Here is a 21695-nt window from a genome sequence, read left to right as displayed (position 1 = left end):
TGGTATGAATTTTTATGAGCATTCTATGCTTAAGAATAATGCAGATATAGTCCTGTTATCAAGAAAATTTTCAGGTGCACGGTTTAAATGTTTGAAAATTGCATAAAATAATTTTTAAAAAGCGATTTAATTTAGATTTTCTCGCGTGTTTTTTTCTTACAAAGATGTGTAATACTTTATTTCTTAAGTTATTAACGTAATAAAACTAAGTATTCTATGTTAATACGATGTTATGTTTAAAGTGGATTCCCGTGTTTTTTTCTACAGTATGGTTTTATTCGACCATACATATGACGTGCCCACTTTTGTGTTTCGACCACAACGGAATTGCGTATTACCATCCGAGCGACAGTCGGTTTTATTGACGTCATCCAATTATGTAAACAATGAAATAAGGTCTTACAGAGCAGCGACGCTAGTGCTTCCGTAGCTTTGCATAATTTATTCCAAGAAAAACCTATACTCATTTCCACCGCTGATGTAGAACAGTATGGCGTGATGGAAATGGCGGACGTTGAATGGAAATCCTAACATGAATGAAACAAGGACGCGTACTAGTGTGATATTTTCTATTGTAATCAGGGTTTTTTAATTTACATACTTTGCGGAATAACTTCTTAGCATAATGATATCACTCCAGCGCCAAATGGACAGTGCCATAACTCTGAGGTAAAGGGATAAATTACTTATGTAAACAATAAACTGCCTTTGTCTATTTTGTTAACGTTTAGATATTTATCTTTTAATGTTTGTATAAACGGTGTACTAATATGTTTACATTTAAAACCACCCACGAATGTTGAAAAATAATAGAGTTCCTGATCGATCGTTATGTAAATATAATAAATACCAATATTATAATACGATCTATTTAGAAACGACAACAAGTCTCACGACCATTACAGACACATTCATTACTCATACAATCAATTCAGAAGCAACTGCAAATTATACGAATAATACAGAAACGAGCACAAATACATATACATATCCATTTACGACCATAGACCCTATGGCTAACAATGAACGACCAAAAGTAATACAACCAATACAGATTCAAACAATGGAACAACGACATATACATAATAATATATAAATGTATACTTATCATAAAGACGATAAGTTATGTTTGCTTAACCCTTTGCATGCTGGGAAATTTGTCGTCTGCTTAAACGTCGTCTGCTGAATTTCTAAAATTAGCATTTTCTTCGATTTTTTTGTCAAAGAATACTATCAGAATAGCAAACAGTTTGGATCCTGATGAGACGCCACGTTCTGTGGCGGCTCATTTGGATCCAAACTGTTTGCAAAGGCCTTCAAAATTCGGTCCAGCACTGAAAGAGTTAAAACGCATCCAATCAAAAGAAACAACGTAACAGACATCTAGTTTATCAATGTTTTGAACCAGACAACACAATCTACAGGAAGTTGTTGTTGAGATTTGCACTGCAGTTGTCTATTCAGCTTGAAACGATTATGTAAAATCACAATCGTTATTGAGCACATTTTAAAGTTACTGTAAAAGCGTTTTTGTCACGAAACATAATTGTTGCAAATGACTTTTCTTATTTTAAAACTATTGTGCTAAAATTGTAACATACTTATTATACAAATTACAGTTATAGTTGTATTTAATAGAAATGTTTTTTTATCCGGCGCAAAACAGATGATCTGTCGCTTAAATGGAAATTAGCATTGATGCCCATGCATATCAATACTTGAAACAAAAATGCCAGTGTATACCTACTGAGTTAATAAGAAACCTTTCCGCAAAGCAGAACGGGGTAATTTAATTGCCTACTGCAAATTAAGCATACTACAAATACGTTATGGTTTCGAATTCATTTAAGTTTGTCGGGTAAAATGATATTGTTAAAGGTAATACGCATTGGGTTTAAACATAAGCGTTATTATCATCCCTCCCACGGTAACCACTCATTTACATTTTAATGGTACGTTAAACAAGGCATTAACAGTGAACCGCCTTTCAGATGTGCTTTTACACATGGATTCTGCCAAGTAGGTGTATGGATTCAATACTATAAATATCGTGCTGAAGCCGCATTTGCTTGAAACATTCACGTCAGTACACCAATCGATATCGGAAAACATTTGATTTGCGTTATGTTTGTATGATGGGATGGTATTCAATTCTTATAGATGTTAATTCTTCTGATGTAAAATATAGAATTCCCGAATGACATTGGAAATGTCAAGGACACTATATACAATAATTTAATAAAGTTAGTAATGACAATATGAGTTGTAAGGTTAGTAATGGCATTATGTGTACTAGGGTAATGAATCTGAATATTACGTGTAAGGCTAGTAATTGAAATATATAAATGCAATATGTGTTATAGGGTTAGTTATAACAATATGTGTGGTATAGTAAGATATATAAATAAATAGATTTTGTAAGCCTAGAAATGAAAATGTGTGTTAAAATGCTAGTAGAACAGGTGTGTGATAAGATTAGTAAAATCCTATATGTGTGGTGTGGCTAGTAATGACAATATGTGTTGTTAGGCTAGTAATGGTACTATGTGTTGTAGGCTAGAGATGACAATATGTGTTGTAGGCTAGTAATGACAATATGTGTTGTAGGCTAGTAACGACAATATGTGTTGTAAGGCTAGTAACGACAATATGTGTTGTAAGGCTAGTAATGACAATATGTGTTGTAAGACTAATAATGACAATATATGACAATATATGACAATATGTGTTGTACGGCTAGTAATGACAATATTAAGGCTAGTAATGACACTGTGTGTTGAAAGGCTAGTAATTACAAGTATGTGTTGTAAGGATAGTAATGACAATATGTGTTGTAAGGTTAGTAGTGACAAAATTCGTTGTAAGGTTATTAATTGCAGATTTTAGTTCTAAGGATATAAATGACACTATGTGTTACGAGGTTAGTAATGAAAATATGTGTTGTAATGCTAGTCATGACACTACATGCTATGAAGCTTATAATGACAATATGTGTTGGGAAGCTAATTCTGACAATATTTGATCTGCGGCAAGTAAGGCCAATGCATAACCTTCCATTTTCAAAAGCATGATTATGTAAAACTAAATTCCCTTATTCTAAATAACTGGGCAAACAAGTTAAATGTCTAATGAATTAAATCCTATTAATATGGCCATCGAATAGCATCGCATCATTTACAAGTAGCCTTGTTACAAGGTTAGTAATGACAATATTAAGGCTAGTAATGACACTATGTGTTGTAATGCTAGTAATTACAATATGTGTTGTAGGCTAGTAATGACACTATGTGTTGTAATGCTAGTAATTACAATATGTGTTGTAAGGTTAGTTATGACACTATGTGTTGTAATGCTAGTAATTACAATATATATTGTAAGGCTAGTAATGACAATATGATCTGTAAGGTTAGTAATGACAACATGTGTTGTAAGGTTAGTAATGACAATATAGGTTGTAAGGTTAGAAATGACAATATGTGTTGTAAGGTTAGTAAGGACAATATGCGCTGTATGGTTAGTAATGACATCATGTGTTGTAAGGTAAGTAATGACAATATGTGTTGTAAGGTTAGTAATGACAATATGTGTTGTAAGGCTTGTAGTGACAACATGTGTTGTAAGGTTAGTAATGACAATATGTGTTGTAAGGCTTGTAATGACAATATGTGTTGTAAAACTAGTAATGACAATATGTGTTGTAAGGCTAGTAATTACAATATGTGTTGTAAGGTTAGTAATGGCAATATGTGTTGTAAGGTTAGTAATGACAATATGCGTTGTAAGGTTAGTAATGACAATATTTGTTGTAAGGTTAGTAATGACAATATGTGTTGTAAGGGTAGTAATGACAATATGTGTTGTAAGGTTAGTAATGAATATTTGTTGTAAGGTTATTAATTGCAGATTTGGCTTCTAAGGATATAAATGTCAATATGTGTTACGAGGTTAGTAATGAAAATATGTGTTGTAATGCTAGTCATGACACTACATATTGTGAAGCTTATAATGACAATATGTGTTGTCAAGCTAATTCTGACAATATTTAATTTGCGGCAAGTAAGGCCAATGCATAACCTTCCATGTTCAAAAGCATGATTATGTTAAACTAAATTCCCTTATTCTAAATAACTGGGATAAAATGTTAAATGTCTAATGAATTAAATCCTATTAATATGGCCATCGAATAGCATCATTTACAAGTAGCCTTGTTGCAAGGTTAGTAATGACAATATTAAGGCTAGTAATGACACTATGTGTTGTAATGCTAGTAATTACAATATGTGTTGTAGGCTAGTAATGACACTATGTGTTGTAATGCTAGTAATTACAATATGTGTTGTAAGGTTAGTTATGACACTATGTGTTGTAAGGTTAGTCATGACAATATGTTCTGTAAGGTTAGTAATGACAACATGTGTTGTAAGGTTAGTGATGTCAATATGTGTTGTAGGGTTAGTGATGTCAATATGTGCTTTAGGGTTAGTAATGACAATATGTGTTGTAAGGTTAGTAATGACAATATGTGTTGTAAGGTTAGTAATGTCAATATGTGTTGTAAGGTTAGTAATGACAATATGTGTTGTAAGGTAAGTGATGACAATATGTGTTTTAGGGTTAGTAATGACAATATGCGTTGTAAGTTTAGTAATGACAATATGTGTTGTAAGGTTAGTAATGACAATATGTGTAGTAAGACTAGTAATGACAATATGTGTAGTAAAACTAGTAATGACAATATGTGTTGTAAGGTTAGTAATGACAATATGTGTTGTAAGGTTAGTAATGACAATATGTGTTGTAAGGTAAGTGATGATAATATGTGTTTTAGGGTTAGTAATGACAATATGCGTTGTAAGTTTAGTAATGACAATATGTGTTGTAAGGTTAGTAATGACAATATGTGTTGTAAGGTTAGTGATGACAATATGTGTTGTAAGGTTAGTTATGACAATATGTGTTGTAAGACTAGTAATGACAATATGTTTTGTAAGGTTAGTAATGATAATATGTGTTAAAAGTCTAGTAATGACAATATGCGTTGTAAGGTTAGTAATGACAATATGTGTTACGAGGTTAGTAATGAAAATATGTGTTGTAATGCTAGTCATGACACTACATGTTGTGAAGCTTATAATGGCAATATGTTTTGGGAAGCTAGTACTGACAATATGTGATTTGCGGCAAGTAAGGACAATGTGTAACCTACCATGTTCAAAAGCAAGAGTATGTAATAATAAATTCCCTTACTCTAAATAACTGGGCAAAAAAGTTATATGTCTAAAGAATTAAATCCTATTAATATGGTCATCGAATAGCATCATTAACAAGTAGCCTATAATGAGTGCTAAAAGCATTTAACAATCGCAGAATCATCCATGTAAATACTCACTGCAAGCATTTACTTTTGATCCTTTCATCGGACCATTCGTAATCGATTTATCGATCGTTGCATATAGCATTTGGAGATACATGGTTTTTCGAACGAACCGGATTATTTAATGTGTCAACATGCTTTTTAATCGTCTTCTCAAATGTTACCAAGCTATTTAATATTCAACTACATTATCTTTTGACAATCGAAATCGCTGCAGCCTGTCCTTACCCTTATAGTGCATATTTTATGAGACGTATGCAGAAATCAATACACTCTGCAGCCGCAAATACAGAATGTGTATATCAATACGCAATGCTAAATATGTTTTTTTGTTTTGTTTTTTATACCACATTTATAAAGCGCCCTTTTAATACTCGAGATGTGCGTTCAAAGGCGCATTACATTTTTCCCTGATCAATGGGTCATAAGTCGTCCGTTAACATCTTGGCGCAATAAGCAGCCACGGCACATTGGCTTATTTCCCTCACAGGTACCCATTTATACACCTGGGTGGAGAGGAGCAGATGTGGGATAAATTTCTTGCTCAAGGAAATTCCAGTGGTCAGGGCGGGATTCGAACCCGGGACCTCTCGATCCCTAAGCCAGTGGCCTACCATTAGACCACTGCTCCCACGAGATGTCATGTCGGTTGTTAAAAAGAATACATATTTGTTTTGCTTGTTTGAACATTCTGCATGCTTTTTTGACAATGTGTTCAATCAATCACCAGGACATTTACACATGTTCATAGGATAAACACTCTGAAAATATGGGGGTGAAATATTGACACGGAAAATATTCATTAATCTGTGTATGTTTTTATTCCTCAGTATAAGTAGATATGTGTTGTGTGCGTTATGTGTGCCATTCAAATCTTGATATTTTGCCAATCATTGCGTCTTTAAACAATCGGGTCCATGACATGCCCATGTGTTTTGTTCACGATTTTTATCACTGGCTTGTGCCTATGTTTTGTTTTAAATGTCACCACACGTGGCCATCAAACTAGAGGCATATCTACTAAACAGTTCTGTCTTTCGGTCAGCTTTTCTAATTAGTAAAGTAGTAGTTAAAAAAGTAACAACACGGCGAAACAGGTTAAAGCTTCTATGTTTAGAATAAACCGCTATTGGCGAAATTGAAACTCTGTGTTGTCACATATGAAGGGTTAACCAATATAAAACAAAAATATTGTAAACAACTAAATCGGCTGAAGGCTAAAATGGACACCATGTTTATTTCTATTTCACTTAATAATTGTGTAGTTTGTAATAACAATCACGACCAAAATGAACTATAGCGACGAAAACAAGGAATCTAGATTTCGAGAGAAATTGTCTTTGTTAACGCTGTTCGTCCATATTTAAAATTTTTCAAAATATTTCCATACACAGCACACGCCAATATCCGCTTTTTTTCCGTGCTTGCTATTTACACAGTTTTCAAAGAAATAAAAAAACTAGCAGCTAATTATATTAATATTTTGCAAGTGTCGTGTTTTTATTTTAAATATAAAGCTGAACTCTGCCAGATTAACTTAATTAGAAAGATGCTCCCTTTTAACAGTTTTGTAATTTTAGAATATCATGTCATTGGTTTAATCGATATTCCAAGTCAATTATAAACGTTTTTTGACAATGCGATTTGCCAGAAAGCATATTTTCCACTGTTAAATTGACCTGTTTTTCATTACCTGTCAACAGTGTTTGTTGATTGTTTGCCAATACAAAATGTATAGTCGTGGTTATTAAACCGGTAGCATATTGCCGCTTTAAAGCTTAGGTTTATTGTGTTGTTCATTTACAGATTGGTGCACGATCTGAGTCCAGATTCCGAAGAGAATTATACGGATGAAGATGAAGAAAGCCTCGCAGTTCAACGCGAGAGCTTTCTCATAAGTTGTCTCGCGCAAGCGGCAATCAACAACAACAACAGTATTAGTCACTTGTCACAGACCACGTGCGATCGCTTCTGTCACAAGACCGAAAACATCACAGAGTCTTTCACACGCTTCGAGTGGAAACAACATCAGTTTGAGCGTATCAATAACCACATTAATGAGCAGCATCTATACAAGACTCTGGAGGAACCGATAGCCAATATCAACCTTGTAAATAACAACTATTTACAGGTATTAAGTATTATTATTAATAATCCGCTAGCAAATATCAACCTTGTAAATAACAACTGTTTACAGGTATAAAGTATTATTATTATTAATCTGCTAGCAACTATCAACCTTGTAAATACTTATTATTTACACGTGCTAAGTAGTGTTATTATTAATCCGCTAGCAAATATCAACCTTGTAAATAACAACTATTTACAGGTACTAAGTATTATTATCATTAAACCGCTAGCAAATATCAACTTTGTAAATAACAACTATTTACAGGTATTAAGTATTGTTATTATTAATCCGCTAGCAAATATCAACCTTGTAAATAACAAATATTTACAGGTACTCAGTATTATTATTATTAATCCGCTAGCAAATATCAACCTTGTAAATGACAAATATTTACAGGTACTCAGTATATTATTATCAATCCGCTAGCAAATATCAACTTTGTAAATAAGAACTATTTACAGGTATTAAGTATTGTTATTATTAATCCGCTAGCAAATATCAATTTTGTAAATAACAACTATTTACAGGTATTAAGTATTGTTATTATTAATCCGCTAGCAAATATCAATTTTGTAAATAACAACTATTTACAGGTATTAAGTATTGCTATTATTAATCCGCTAGCTAATATCAACTTTGTAAATAACAAATATTTACAGGTATTAAGTATTGTTATTATTGATCCGCTAGCAAATATCAACTTTGTAAATTAACAACTATTTACAGGTATTAAGTATTGTTATTATTAATCCGCTAGCAAATATCAACTTTGTAAATAACAAATATTTACAGGTATTAAGAACTGTTATTATTAATCCGCTAGCAAATATCAATCTTGTAAATGACAAATATTTAGAGGTACAGAGTATTTATTATAAAACCTAAATTCTGGGCTATGACTTCACATCAGTGTGGGAAATGTGTCAACAAGGCTCATTCATCGTTTATGACCAACAAGTGATATGAGAGAAAAACGTCTGCAAATGTCTTATTCGCGTTGCCTGAATTTGGTTTTTGGAGAATGCGTCCAGAAATTAAAAATTTCCACTGATATTTGCGCTTAATAATTTGTTAAGGTTGACATCCTATTTTACGCACACTATGTACAAGTGTGTTAAAAGTTCGTGTTTTATTATACCATAATTCTAAGAGACAATGAAGCATCTTTGGCTTTTATTAGCACATGTGTATCATGCCATATATATATAATGTATAGTAATTTACCGAAAAGTATACAACAGTTTTAACATATAAATAAAGCACTTTGCTAATCGAGGTTATTAGTTCAATAGTGTTACAAGTCTGTTTTGAAATCCTTCATAGTCACCGGAGGTGGATTGCGATTCCAGCGACAAGGAAAATGTTAGACCGGCCTCGCCACCGTCTTGTCGAGGGACCGTTTCGACCTTCAAAAGTAGCAGACGGCCACGGAAGTTGCCCGATATACCAAAGCTAAACGTGCAAGGTTGGTTTTCTCATCCGCATGAGCAATTTTTTCGGCGTAAGCTGTATTAAGCCAGCTTTTCACCCTGACTTGACCTTTGTAAGTGTCCAATAATATTCAAATAAAATTTCCCGCGGCTAGGTACGAATGAATACACTTCATTTATTCCATTGGCTGATTTGAGCATAACACCAGAACATTGGAAACATATCCGCGTCTTTGTAACACTGTTTTACTGCATGAAACAATTTTATCTCTAATGAAAAGGCTCAATAGATAGAACAGTTTTACAATCAATTTTCGACATAAATAGTTTGTGCATTCACCTTTTATTTTCAGAGAATTACCAGCGCAAAAGCGTTTATACTAAAGGCTATATTCTCATATTTAGTACTTACTTGCATTGCATTTCAACCCGCGAGGTTTCGGGTCAATTCGCGGCCAGTGTGTGAAAGTCAGAGTTTATATACACTTCATCACCGGAGTTCGCAGAAGGGGTTGCGATCTTTTCATTGAAGGAAAAAATTGGAATCTATGCTATTTTTGTCTGATGGAGTAAATAGTTCGTTTAGTCGCTTTGTCGATATATCGATATTTTAGGCACAGCTGTTGCCTTGGTCGTGTACAGTTGGCGTAAACAAGCCGTCGTTTCAGCAGCAGAATTGTTACCTAACTTTAATGCATTGCATTCCAATCCGCAAGGTATCAAGGTCAGTTTGCGGTCAGTTGCAGAAATCTTTATATAAACGCCGTCTCGTAAATTGTTTGCACTTGAAGTCTGTTTTGATCAGAAAGATACTAAATAAAGATATTCGGCGATATTATTGTGGTATGTCAATCATCGATTTTTTATATGTTTTCAACATTTGCATGATAAGGACTAATTTTGATAAAACTAATTAGAAATATTTATCCATTTAGACCAGTTTATTAAGCATGAGCAAAATAATTCACTATACTATAATGATGCAATTAAATAAGTTTTGAGTATTGCCGGCTGACCTATATGCACTCGTTTATTTTCATGTTTCTTGTGTTTTTCTATTCTGTAAAAATAGATATCTGAGTAATAATATCACATAAAGCAAAATAAGTAACGAAATCTGGCGCAACACCCCGTAATTGATTTGCTTGTGATGTAGCTAAGAACTGCGCAGAAAAAAGGCATCCGTTACTTTTTATCACATAGAGATAACTTTTGATCGTTCATAAACATCGACCACAATCAACGCCGTATATCTTTTTTAAAGATATTTCTTGTTACTTTTAATTGGCAATCTGAGAGGTGTGTGATATATAGTCCTTTAAACCCCTATCCCAAGATGATTATTTTATCTCGCAGATTTTGTTTGTTATTGGCATTTTTAAGACAACATAGATCTCATTGAGGTCTTTCAAACAATGACGATACATTTGATATGTCTGAGTACACGATCTCTGGTTGTGCCTAAAACAAAAAGTCGCACTGTAACGTACAGTATATATTTCATTCGCGCAACGCATATTCGAACATACGAATAATTAACTGCATGCCATATAAACAAACAATTGCATCATAGAACGTTATATGCTTTAAGATAATTTGATACCATAAAAAATTTCAAATTTAAGTCAACCAAAACATTCGCAAAAAAAAACAATTAACAATGGTTTTGCAAAAGCTATGATGTTGTCGTTTTCTTATAAATACTATAAGTATTTGAAAGTACAAGCTCGTGCTCAATACACAAAACACTTTATGTCGTAGTTAACAGATTCAAGTGTATCAAAGCCTGTTTTAAATGGCCTCAGTTCTTGAATATAACTGTCGAGCAATCACATATGTGTAAATTGAAATAGGTACAAATAAGTGTTTAAGAGCAAACACTTGCATAAATGAGTCCGGAACCTATGGTGTATGCAAGATGTCAATGTCAAATATTGTATGATATGAACTCCGTCATACGAAAATGGTTCTTATGATATTTTGTGTCAGTGGCGCTCCAGACCAACTTGTGCATGCTGTTCAGGAGCTACCCTGTCCTCTATTGAGAACAAGAAGCCTTGCGTGACTTGCAGGGTAGCTACTCACAAGACGCTTAAGCTGTTTTTATGACGCAGCTCAATACATATTTAATCTGAAATGTTTAATCTAACGTGACTGCTTGTTTTAGATGGATATATTTATTTGAATAAGATTTCATTCATTTCTTGAAAAGCATCCATTATTCCAATATAATTACTTTTGAACAAAACTATAGAATGGAATGGCATACATTAAACTGATTTCATACAGGAAAACATGCTTTAGACTGAAATACTCGGTTTTCATACTGGAAAAGTAAAATCTATACAGGAACATATATACTTATATACCAATAAATAGACATATACAACACTTAATATCGTGGTTTTACTCAAATAAGATAACGTCTTTGTATAGTTGAATTATTATTATACTATTACTCTGGTTTGCGAAAAGTAAACCAATTTCAAATGGTGCGGTGTAAAGGAGAATGTTCAATAACATGTTATAATTTGCTAGAAATTTTGCCAGTGCTTATTTAAAAAGGTAGATTTATAAAAAGGGGGCTTTAGGCAATCCCAATAAATGTATAATTTATTTTCGTAGTCGAAAATATTGAGATATAAAATACTAGACATTTATTTCCAATTCGGAAGTCCAGTTTCCGTTAGAGAATGTTTTTCTTTGTTTCGGATTTTTGTATCATAAAATGAATCTTCATGTAGTCCTCATTCTTCCTTTTTATTATCAGAACCAAATGCAAAAGATTAATTGGGAAATAAATATGGATAAACCAATATGAAGGAACATAATTGGATGTTGTTTGTGAAAAATGACATATTAAGTGGACTTCTATTTGTTGCTGAATAGAGACACTGATCGATTTCACAATGCAATTCAAACGCGGTACTACTTAAAACAGCTTGAAATGTACAAATGTATAAACGTATATTTGTATATGTATTCTTTAAAAAATATCGTAGAGAAGTTCTTTTACAATACAAACATAGAAACTGATCGGGAAATGTATGTGAAAACACCTTTAACAAATGCAAAGAGAAATCCGATAATTTAAAATAAGGATACTATTAATTATAACATATGATTAAATTCACATTACTTGATCTGTCTGGTATTTAAATACGTATATTATTGAATTAAGAAGTAATTGTCGCCTTATCCTTACTTCCAATAAACCCATAAAAACTGATTACGAATTAAGACCTAACATCGATAGAGCATCGTTTCGGGTACTAATTGGGTACATCGTGTCGGGTACTTATTGTTCGTATGAACTTGACCACTTTGGCATAAGCACGAGTGATTGAACAACAACGCACCAGAACAACAAAAAGTTGCTTACTTCAAATAAAGAGACAGCAAGAAATGTTTGTTCGATATGGGAAAAACTGACAAATAGTTTCGCACATTTTAATGAGAACTTAGAAATGCTCTGTTGAAGGGCTGGATTACTATTTTCTGTGTTCTTTTATTCCTTGTTTACATAGAGGTAAGCGACGATCATGTTAGAATAATTATTATGTATAACAATTAATGACAATTAATTGTTAATGAAACTCGTACTTACAGCCACATCGGTGCCCTTGCGGCCAAAAGTAGAGTTACAACAACCGATGTCTTGCGGACGAATTGCAACAAGCACTCTTAAAGAAGGAGCTAAATCATGATACAGACTATGACGCTGATGACGTCTTTCTTCCAAATGGCACTGAGAAGGAGTACCCTAAATATAGCGGGAAGTTTCTAGAGGAACTTAAGTGTGTGAAGTTTAATTCTGTGTCTAAAAATACACGGGCCTACTTGAACTCTGACAATATGTACCTGAAGGAAGATTCGTGTTGTCAACCGAATGACTTAGTACAGTCACGTGACCAACCTCTTGTGGCCACTGGCGGGCGAAATTTCGAAGGAGGAGGAGAAGGTACATGTTTTAAAATTATACTAAACTAAAGGATGATAGCCGTCTGTTCATCCAAGAAGAGAAGTCTTGTCGTATAACAATTGTATTGCACTTTAAAATGGACACTCTTGTTCACAGAGGTTTGTATTTGTGAAGCATGTCATGCGAATTTTTGAATTAACTTCGACTTTACAATCTTAAATACGATAATAAGGAAAAGCTATTAGGGTCCAAATGTTGCTTCTTAATTTTTATATATTTCATGTAGGTATGTTTGTAGTAATGAATGATTATCCGTCGGACCTATTTTGAGTTAAAATTTGGGCATTTCCAACAATAAGAAAATATACTAAGATACGTAATAGAAATGTATTCTTCATAATGCACCAACATTTCATAATATCAAGTATCAAACACTCGTCAACCCTTTAGATGTACTTAATACACCATTATTATCAGATTCCCGTCGAAATAGCTCGTGTTTACCGGGTACCGCCTACCAGGACCTGGTGGTTACGCACAGAGGCATGCACCGTTTTATACCTCGACACAAGGACGAAGTGTCCATAGAAATAGGTGACCCCCTGCATGTCGTAAAAACCGGCGATGATTTGTGGTGCGAAGGTAACGTTTTAACCCTTTCTCTTAAAAAAGTGTGAAAATGGGGTTTCTTGCATGCGCTAAAGTGTCGTTCCAGATAAGCATGTGAAGTCCGCTCAAACTTATCAGGGACGGACACTTTTCTATTTCATGATATTTTTTCGTTAAAAGAAAGTCTCTTCTTGGTAAAATATGCAGTTTGGGCGGAAAGGGTTGTCCCCGATTAACCTTTGCGGATTGCACAGTGTAATCTGTTACGACACTTTACGCATATGCATTAATCTTCCCTTTTCACAAAGCCATGTCCAATATTTCTATTAGATTCACAATACAGAAAAATACGTTACTTATTTGAGTGTGGACATGGAGACCGTTTCAATCAGTTAGTAACAATATGTAAAGTACGTTCGACAATCGCAACTTTATATCTGTTAGCGTTTCAAAAATGAGTGCGACTGTTTTATCCTATCGTAATCATGTTGTATCGTTATCATTGTCAACACGATAAACAAACTGTACCCACACATAATTAGTACAACCTTGTTAAATATTCCTCAAAGTAATGCATATGATGTTAATATTATGAATGCTTGTGCCGTATAGAAAATACCGCCGTCGTATTGGAACTCAATGACATATTGAACATTGACAGTATTGTATTGGAACTCAGTGACATATTGAACATTGACAGTATTGTATTGGAACTCAGTGACATATTGAACATTGACAGTATTGTATTGGAACTCAGTGACATATTGAACATTGACAGTATTGTATTGGAACTCAATGACATATTGAACATTGACAGTATTGTATTGGAACTCAGTGACATATTGAACATTGACAGTATTGCATTGGAACTCAATGACATATTGAACATTGACAGTATTGTATTGGAACTCAGTGACATATTGAACATTGACAGTATTGTATTGGAACTCAATGACATATTGAACATTGACAGTATTGTATTGGAACTCAATGACATATTGAACATTTACAGTTTTTTGTTGTTGACCTGCTAAGCCTGCTGATTTGAATAATTTAATCCATTCTATTTTATGACATAATCCATCTCATTACCCAACATTTAAACACAACAACAAATATAAATGTAAACGGTGCTAATTCGGGCGTAATGCGTGCTAAGTTTTTATTTTTATCGTAAAGAATATTTTCGAAGTCAGCTGAATTACGTGTGTTCATGGGGAAAATATTTAGTAGATATGTATTAGAAATGCGTTGATAAAAGAAATCAATGACATATTTTGAAAATTAATAAAATGTTTATTGCAAATAAATTAAACACACGTGGGAAATAGTTGTTTTCGTTTTTTTTTTAATAAATTAAAATGTTTGTTGTTAGTATTACCAGCAAACACACTTTGTAAATTGAAAAGTTATTCATATTCCCGTTTTTCTTCAAAAGGCGTCAACCTACGTTCAAACCAGAGAGGCGTATTCCCTTCCATGTATGCTACTGACCTGGGGTTTCTAGAAGAAGAAGAAGGTAGGAGATTGAGTAAAAAAAATGTTTTTCAAAGAGCAACAGCAGTGCGATGCTTCCTGCTCCTGCTCTAAAATATGCGAGTGTTTTGTGTGCGTTCTGTTTGGCTCGGAAAATAAGCTGTTCAAATAGTGTAATCTATGAGTATTATTATATTATATAACTTAAGTTAGGAACCACTTATGTAACATGGTTTACAAGAGTTGTCTATGCGTATCTACATGATTGGTCGTATGATTTGTGTGGACACACTGTTTATAAGCCCACTACCGGTTTCACCGGAGGAGACTATAGGTTTACCCTGACTCCGTCAACCATGTTTGTCCATCCGTTCGTCTGTCTGGCAGTATGTCTGTCTTTCTGTTCTTCCGTCAGCATTTGTTCCTGTGATTTGTCATAAATTATTGGTCAAACTTGAATTATCTTTTTATGTATTTATATATAAAAATGTGAGGATATACATGAACCCTAAGTGCCATTTTTCTTGGACGTATAGTCAAAGATCTAGAGCGCAATAAAAGATCGATGTTCCCTGGTCCTTTTTGTCATTCCCCTTTTGCCTGGACTAAAATGGAAAGATCTAAAGAGCAAAAGCGGATGGTGTGCCTTTCTCATTTTTGTCCATCCGTTTATGCATGCACTAATTGGGAAAGATATACTCGTAGAGCGCAATAACAGGGTGTGTGTCCTGCTCCTTTATTCCATGCCTATCGGAACTATTCATCACACTCGGAGTTTACATATTTAACAAATTAACATTAAGTTTGCAAATAATCAGTTGAAAATAAAAAATATGTACACAAAACTCTTAATTACAAATTTTAGACCTAAAATTCTAAAGAATTACGTTTTTTCCAACAAAGTATTAATAAACCGTCCAGGCCTTTTAACGCGTACCTTTTATGTGTATTGATATATGTCTTCATTGAATTTGCAAATAGTTATTGCACTATATAACGATTGGTTATATTTACTTTGTCTACATTGAACAAAATACGGACGCTGTACTTATTTATAGCCGGAGCAGAATATTCTATTAATGACAATAGTAAACACGTTTAACTATTCTTGTCTAATGCTGCCAAGTTGGCAATTTGTTAATAATGCAAACAATGTATACTTGTATACGATGTTTAGACAAAAAACGTACACATGTACTTGCTATCGATAAGTGTTATTAATATAAACAATATCATATTAGAAATATAAATGTTGTACATGACATCGCAATGCACATCAGCATTTATGTTTTCTGACGTGGTGTTGTCATTCTTGACAAAATGAGCCTTGTTCTGAGAAAACTGGCCTTAATGCATGTGCGTAAAGTGTCATCCCAGATTAGCCTGTGCAGTCCGCAAAGGCTAATCAGGGACGATACTTTCCGCATAAACGTGATTTTCGGTAAGGAGGGACTTCCTTTAAACTAAAAATACCATAAGAGCGGAAAGTGTCGTCCATGATTAGCTTGTGCGGATTGCACAGGCTAATCTGGGACGATATTTTACGCAAATGCATTATGCCCAGTTTTCTCAGAACGCGGCTCAAAATGTATGTTTCAGAGGAGAACGGCTGTTCAAAGTTCTTCCTGCGTTTCCTTGGTTCTGTAGAAGTCAATTATCATAAAGGCGACGAGGTGCTATGCCAGGCAATAAATAAGGTGATCACATGGTCTTTACACTACATTTTCTACATGCATGTACTTAATAAAAAAAACAATTTCCGAACGAATTGATTAAAATATGATACGAACTGAAAACGATTGTCAAACCATTTCAAGATTCGTGCTTTTGAAACGAAAACACGAAAATATACTTTCACTCAATTGTAAATTATGTTTTTGTTTAATCGTAAACCATATGTATTAATGTGACGTCATTTCATGTGGACCACGTCATTTGAGAAATAATTCATAACATTATGGAGTTGCCGAGTAACATTGTATGTACTGCAGTATATGCTCAAAATCTTAATTTTCGCATTTATAAGACAAGGGTATTCGTTTTGTTAAATGAAGCACTTGATACAAAATGTATTGACAGGAAGCAAGAAAATAGTTTTCAAATCGCATTATATTTGTGTTGATAGTGGTAAGAAACTTTCAATTTATTTAGTCCCTAATTTTTGAAATTATACAATAAAAATATATACAACCTATAAATCACTATGTAACTTAATGATGCAGCTACTTATGTAAAACTTGAGAAAATCACTGCACTTTTATAAAAATGAATAGATAGAAAAATTTACTACGAAAGCGTACTTGACAAATTTGATCATATGCCAATACATACGAGGGACAGCGTCGCTGTAATATGCCTAGGGTTAATAAATTCTTGAAGGAAGAACCGCCATCAGGGAGATTGTGCTCGGATGTTGCAGTATTGATCCTCTGAACTTCACCGTTCTGTCTGCGATCGACCACGGAGTCTCCGCAGAATAATATAATGCGTTCTCTATGATTTGAAATCGATGTATTCATGAAGCAACGAGAGTCGATTAGTGGGTGTAGTATTGGAAACAATACATGTTTGTATTGGAGCACATTATGCAATATTTATTGTCATCGCTATTGCATAAATATCGGGTCGTTAAGTGTCTGCATTTAAACATGAATTTTCGATAGTAGAATATGTATACAAACTTTTCTCTAAATTTCATATATGGAGTCCATAATAGTGAAACCGCTATGGATAACATCCTCGTTGCTACCAAGCGACCTAAAGTCATGCCTATGTATTGATGAACGCCTACTCGCATGGGTTCATGAAAAAAAAACAGTGAATATCATTAGACTAGTGGGTGATGTTGATGTTTAAGTGATATTATGGGCATGTTTCACTGTGGAATTGAAAAGAATTAACAGGTCAAAAGAGTTAGTTACAATGTGGTAACTGACCAATTATCTAGAACTCACTTGCTACCAGTTGTTTCAAAAAAATATATATATTATATTCAATATTTTACATGACTCATCCAGTCCTCTAGCCGAAATGATTCGTAAAACAAAATTGTGTCGTGTGAACGATTATGCATGGAAACTACATTAAGACTTACATCGTATATCGAATCATTTCTGTCGTCAGTTGTCAAAACGAAAGTACTTTTGATATTTAAATGCATTATTTTTCTATTTCCGGGAAATTGTTTTAGTATGTTGTTGCTGCATTAACAAATATAAGTGAATATGAAGTGAAAACATCAAAAATAAACAAGGGTTGCGATAGACACCTATAAACATAGCATATACTGTTAGATGCACATAATATCACTTTAGCATTCGCCGTTATAACTAATTGTTACTTGTTAATAAAACGGTTATTGCATTGTTATGAATTTCGGCTGATTTCACCGACATATAAGTATTTTTTATTTTTGTTTTATTTCGGAAAATTGTAAACAGGAATGCAAGTGCAGTTATTAGACCATTCTAATAATAATCATGCCAATAATAATTACTAAGTATACATTTCATTGACTTTGCAGGTGGCCCTTTCACGACGTGCAGTGAAATCGTCACTTCCACCACCCGTCTGTAACGTAGAAATCAGCCAGTATGGTGTACGGATGTTTGACAAAAGCATGACCGGGGTACGACCTTGATCAACACATCAAGCAAAGTCGCGATTATTTTAGTATAAACAAAATCATGCAAGTTTTTTTATTAAATGTCCAAGTCCAGTCTTTAACTTTAAAAGAGAAAACACTCTATCTACGATGTTTGGATGTCCTGGAAACTATGACCGGAGTTGCCTTTTATTTATATAAAGGTCGTTCATTTTAAACATATACACATATGTGCTTATTACCATAAAAGTATGTGAACAAGCTTCGCTTCCTTATTGACAATACTAAATATGAAACCTATTTAACACCATATGCAATATATGAGACCTATTTAATGACATAAGTAAGAAAGAGTCTTTGTAAAGTAAAAGAAAAGGGCATTTGTAATAATTTATGAACTTACAATGCATTCAAACAAAGTGTGCCATTCTAATATTTTTGTTCTTTTTCGATAGCACGGTAATGATGACACGTTTACGCATTTCTTCGCATTGAAAAACATAACATTCTGTGGACACCATCCTCGCAATGAAAGGTGCGTATAGCTGTGTTGATTTATGCACCGTTTTAAACAATTTATACACATCGATAGCAACGAAGGATTATTTATTGTGTAATAGTTGTGTAATTTGTTGAAAACAAATAGTGCATACTAGTATATGACGTATATAATGTATATACTAGCATTCTAGACAGTGTATACAGGATATACTATTTCTCACACAGAAATTTAAGTAATCAAAATTAAATAGAGCTCAGAGTTGAAATTAAAACTCCAAATTTTAATTAGTCATTAACTCCCTGAAACGAAGTAAGAGGTTATCTAATGGGTTCACCACACAGGTCTTTCTGTCTGTCTATCTGTCTGTAAGTAGCCACAAACCCGATCATGTGTTCTTACGTGTTTCAACGTAAGCAATAGACCGTTTCTTATGAGAATATTTGCGGATGCCTAATGTATCCTTCGTTAGGTGCAATTTTCATCATATAACTTCACAATTTGTATTATTACGATGTGCTTTATCATTCGACATGCGTTTTCGATGTTCCACTTGTATATCTCTCGTTATTGCTGATTTGTGGTGAGCGTATTTCCGATGACGATGATCAATATACAAAGCTACATGTAATAATGTGTTAAAGATCCACAATAGTAGTAGAAAGTATATTTGTTTTGGCAATGTCTGTGCGACTCATTTACGTACATTGGCTTTGTTTCACGTTAAACGTTTATCATGTTTCAACCAATATCTCATCATGTTCGGATCTGTTGTATTCCGGAGATGACTCGACTTCAAAACGAGATGAAAGGCAAACTATATCAACTCAAAACACTGTTTTACGAAATCAGTTGAAAGGCAGATGTTTGTCACATGGACTGTTTCGTTTTATTGAGTTCGAATCATTCGGAATCATCAGATTTTCTCATCAGATGTACACTTTTAATGTAGGCTAATGGGTTCTTTTAAATGTGCGCATTCCCGGAGTAGTGGATATTACGTGTGTAGACATTGTTCATTTAATAATATATGTAGCTTTACATCCATAATTTAACGCCAATGTCAATAGTATTATATTATTTCATATTTGCAGATATTTCGGGTTTATCACAAAACATCCGAACCAGTATCGTTATGCATGCCATGTATTTCTTGGAGAGAAATCCACTCGTTCCGTGACAGACGCCATGGGGTACGAAATGATTACTAATACGCCTATTTGTATTGTATAACTTCTTGTCTTAAGCCGAAATATCATTTCGAAAAAGCTTATTCCGTTACACAATAGTCTTATATACGTGTCATTATATTCTGTTAAACTAAATTCTTACATTAGTAAACAATACACATTATAACTAGATGTTTATATGAAAAGACATCTATATAGAAATGACAGCGTTGTGCGTGGTCAAAAGTGTGTTTCGTCAAGCCCTATTATTGAAAGTAAGATAAAGCAGTCACGATTGTAGAGTAAACGCTGTCAAAGCTTATCCACGACCTGCATGAGGAGGTGGGTTTTGCGTGTAATACCTGTCCCATTACCTTAAAGGTCAAGGTCACACTTAAGGGTAAAATGTAAAATATATCCGTAAAACAGCGTGCCCTTAATGCGACTTAATCACTCATCATCATGTATTAAAAATACTTACAACGTATGCCCACAATAAAGAGACAACACACTCACGTTGCAGCATTCTACTTATATCAAAGGTCTTGATCTAAGATTTAAGTTAACCATGAAACAGCTCGTCCAGGCTGAAACGTTATCATTCGTCATGCTTTTTTAAGTGACTTACCAGATATGTTACCATGTGGAATCAATGTGTAAGACACATTGGCCAAACTCCAAGGTTACACTCACACTTATGCCATACACCAAATGTTAGCATAATACAGCATGTCCAGACGTCATCGCTCGTCATGCAATTTAACATAACAACAAAATATCATCATGCACAGATGTTTTCGCTTGTTTGACCTGTCTAGCTAAAAGATCAAAGTCACAATTAAAGGTCAAAATTTCCAATGTGGGCATATTGAAGTTTGTCTGACGTTTGTATTTAGTTCGTGTACATACTGCTAAATAACAGTGCTCTTGATTCTGTTTTAGGCAAGCATTTAAGAGGTTCTACCAAGAATACATGGCTTTCACCCATCCAACGGAAGACATCTACATGGAATAAGCTAGCAATGTCAATAGTTATCCTTAAATGACACTTAAAAACTAAATTTTTATTTAAAATCAATGTATGATAGTCAAGTTTTATGTTGACGAAATATACCTTAATGAAACCACGCAAAATAAAATGATCCTCAACGTTATGTTTATGTGTATTTATCATCTCAATGGGAAGCAACTTCGTATTTTTGAACACATTCCCCAGCTTTTCCCGGGTACTTTATTCTATGTTTTCAATTTATTTCATTGATAGGAAGATTGTTTTCATGTTTGATAAATTATACTGGCATATTCACTTCTGACGAATAGTAGCACTGATATGTAAGACACTATTTTAAAATTGCCCATGGGCATTTACATTTTTCATCAATTTGATCATCGCTGTGTATTTGTGGTTTTATGACGTACCTGAAGCACATTATTATCATCATTATACTTACAAGAAGACAATAATAGTGGTATATTTGTTT

General features: G+C 33.7%; 1 protein-coding gene across 6 annotated transcripts; it reads left to right on the top strand.

The window, feature by feature from the left end:
- The first annotated feature begins 445 nt into the window (after window positions 1-445).
- Window positions 446-21368, top strand: LOC127853407 (JNK-interacting protein 1-like). Of its 6 annotated transcripts, XM_052387930.1 has the most exons (11): window positions 446-669; window positions 7181-7505; window positions 8829-8970; window positions 12545-12896; window positions 13335-13499; window positions 14905-14985; window positions 16542-16639; window positions 18466-18570; window positions 19002-19081; window positions 20140-20238; window positions 21157-21368. In XM_052387930.1, exons 4-11 carry the CDS (start codon window positions 12791-12793, stop codon window positions 21227-21229), a joined length of 807 nt encoding a protein of 268 aa, XP_052243890.1. In that variant the 5' UTR covers window positions 446-669; window positions 7181-7505; window positions 8829-8970; window positions 12545-12790; the 3' UTR covers window positions 21230-21368. The 6 variants fall into 6 exon arrangements, with proteins under 6 accessions (XP_052243890.1, XP_052243891.1, XP_052243894.1 ...); XM_052387931.1 differs by lacking the exons at window positions 446-669; window positions 7181-7505 and adding an exon at window positions 7671-7703; XM_052387934.1 differs by lacking the exons at window positions 446-669; window positions 7181-7505 and adding an exon at window positions 7748-7769.
- Window positions 21369-21695: the final 327 nt, after the last annotated feature.

Source organism: Dreissena polymorpha, chromosome 12, assembly GCF_020536995.1.
Source record: "Dreissena polymorpha isolate Duluth1 chromosome 12, UMN_Dpol_1.0, whole genome shotgun sequence".
Lineage (NCBI taxonomy): Eukaryota > Metazoa > Mollusca > Bivalvia > Myida > Dreissenidae > Dreissena > Dreissena polymorpha.
This window is presented reverse-complemented; position numbering and strand designations above follow the sequence as displayed.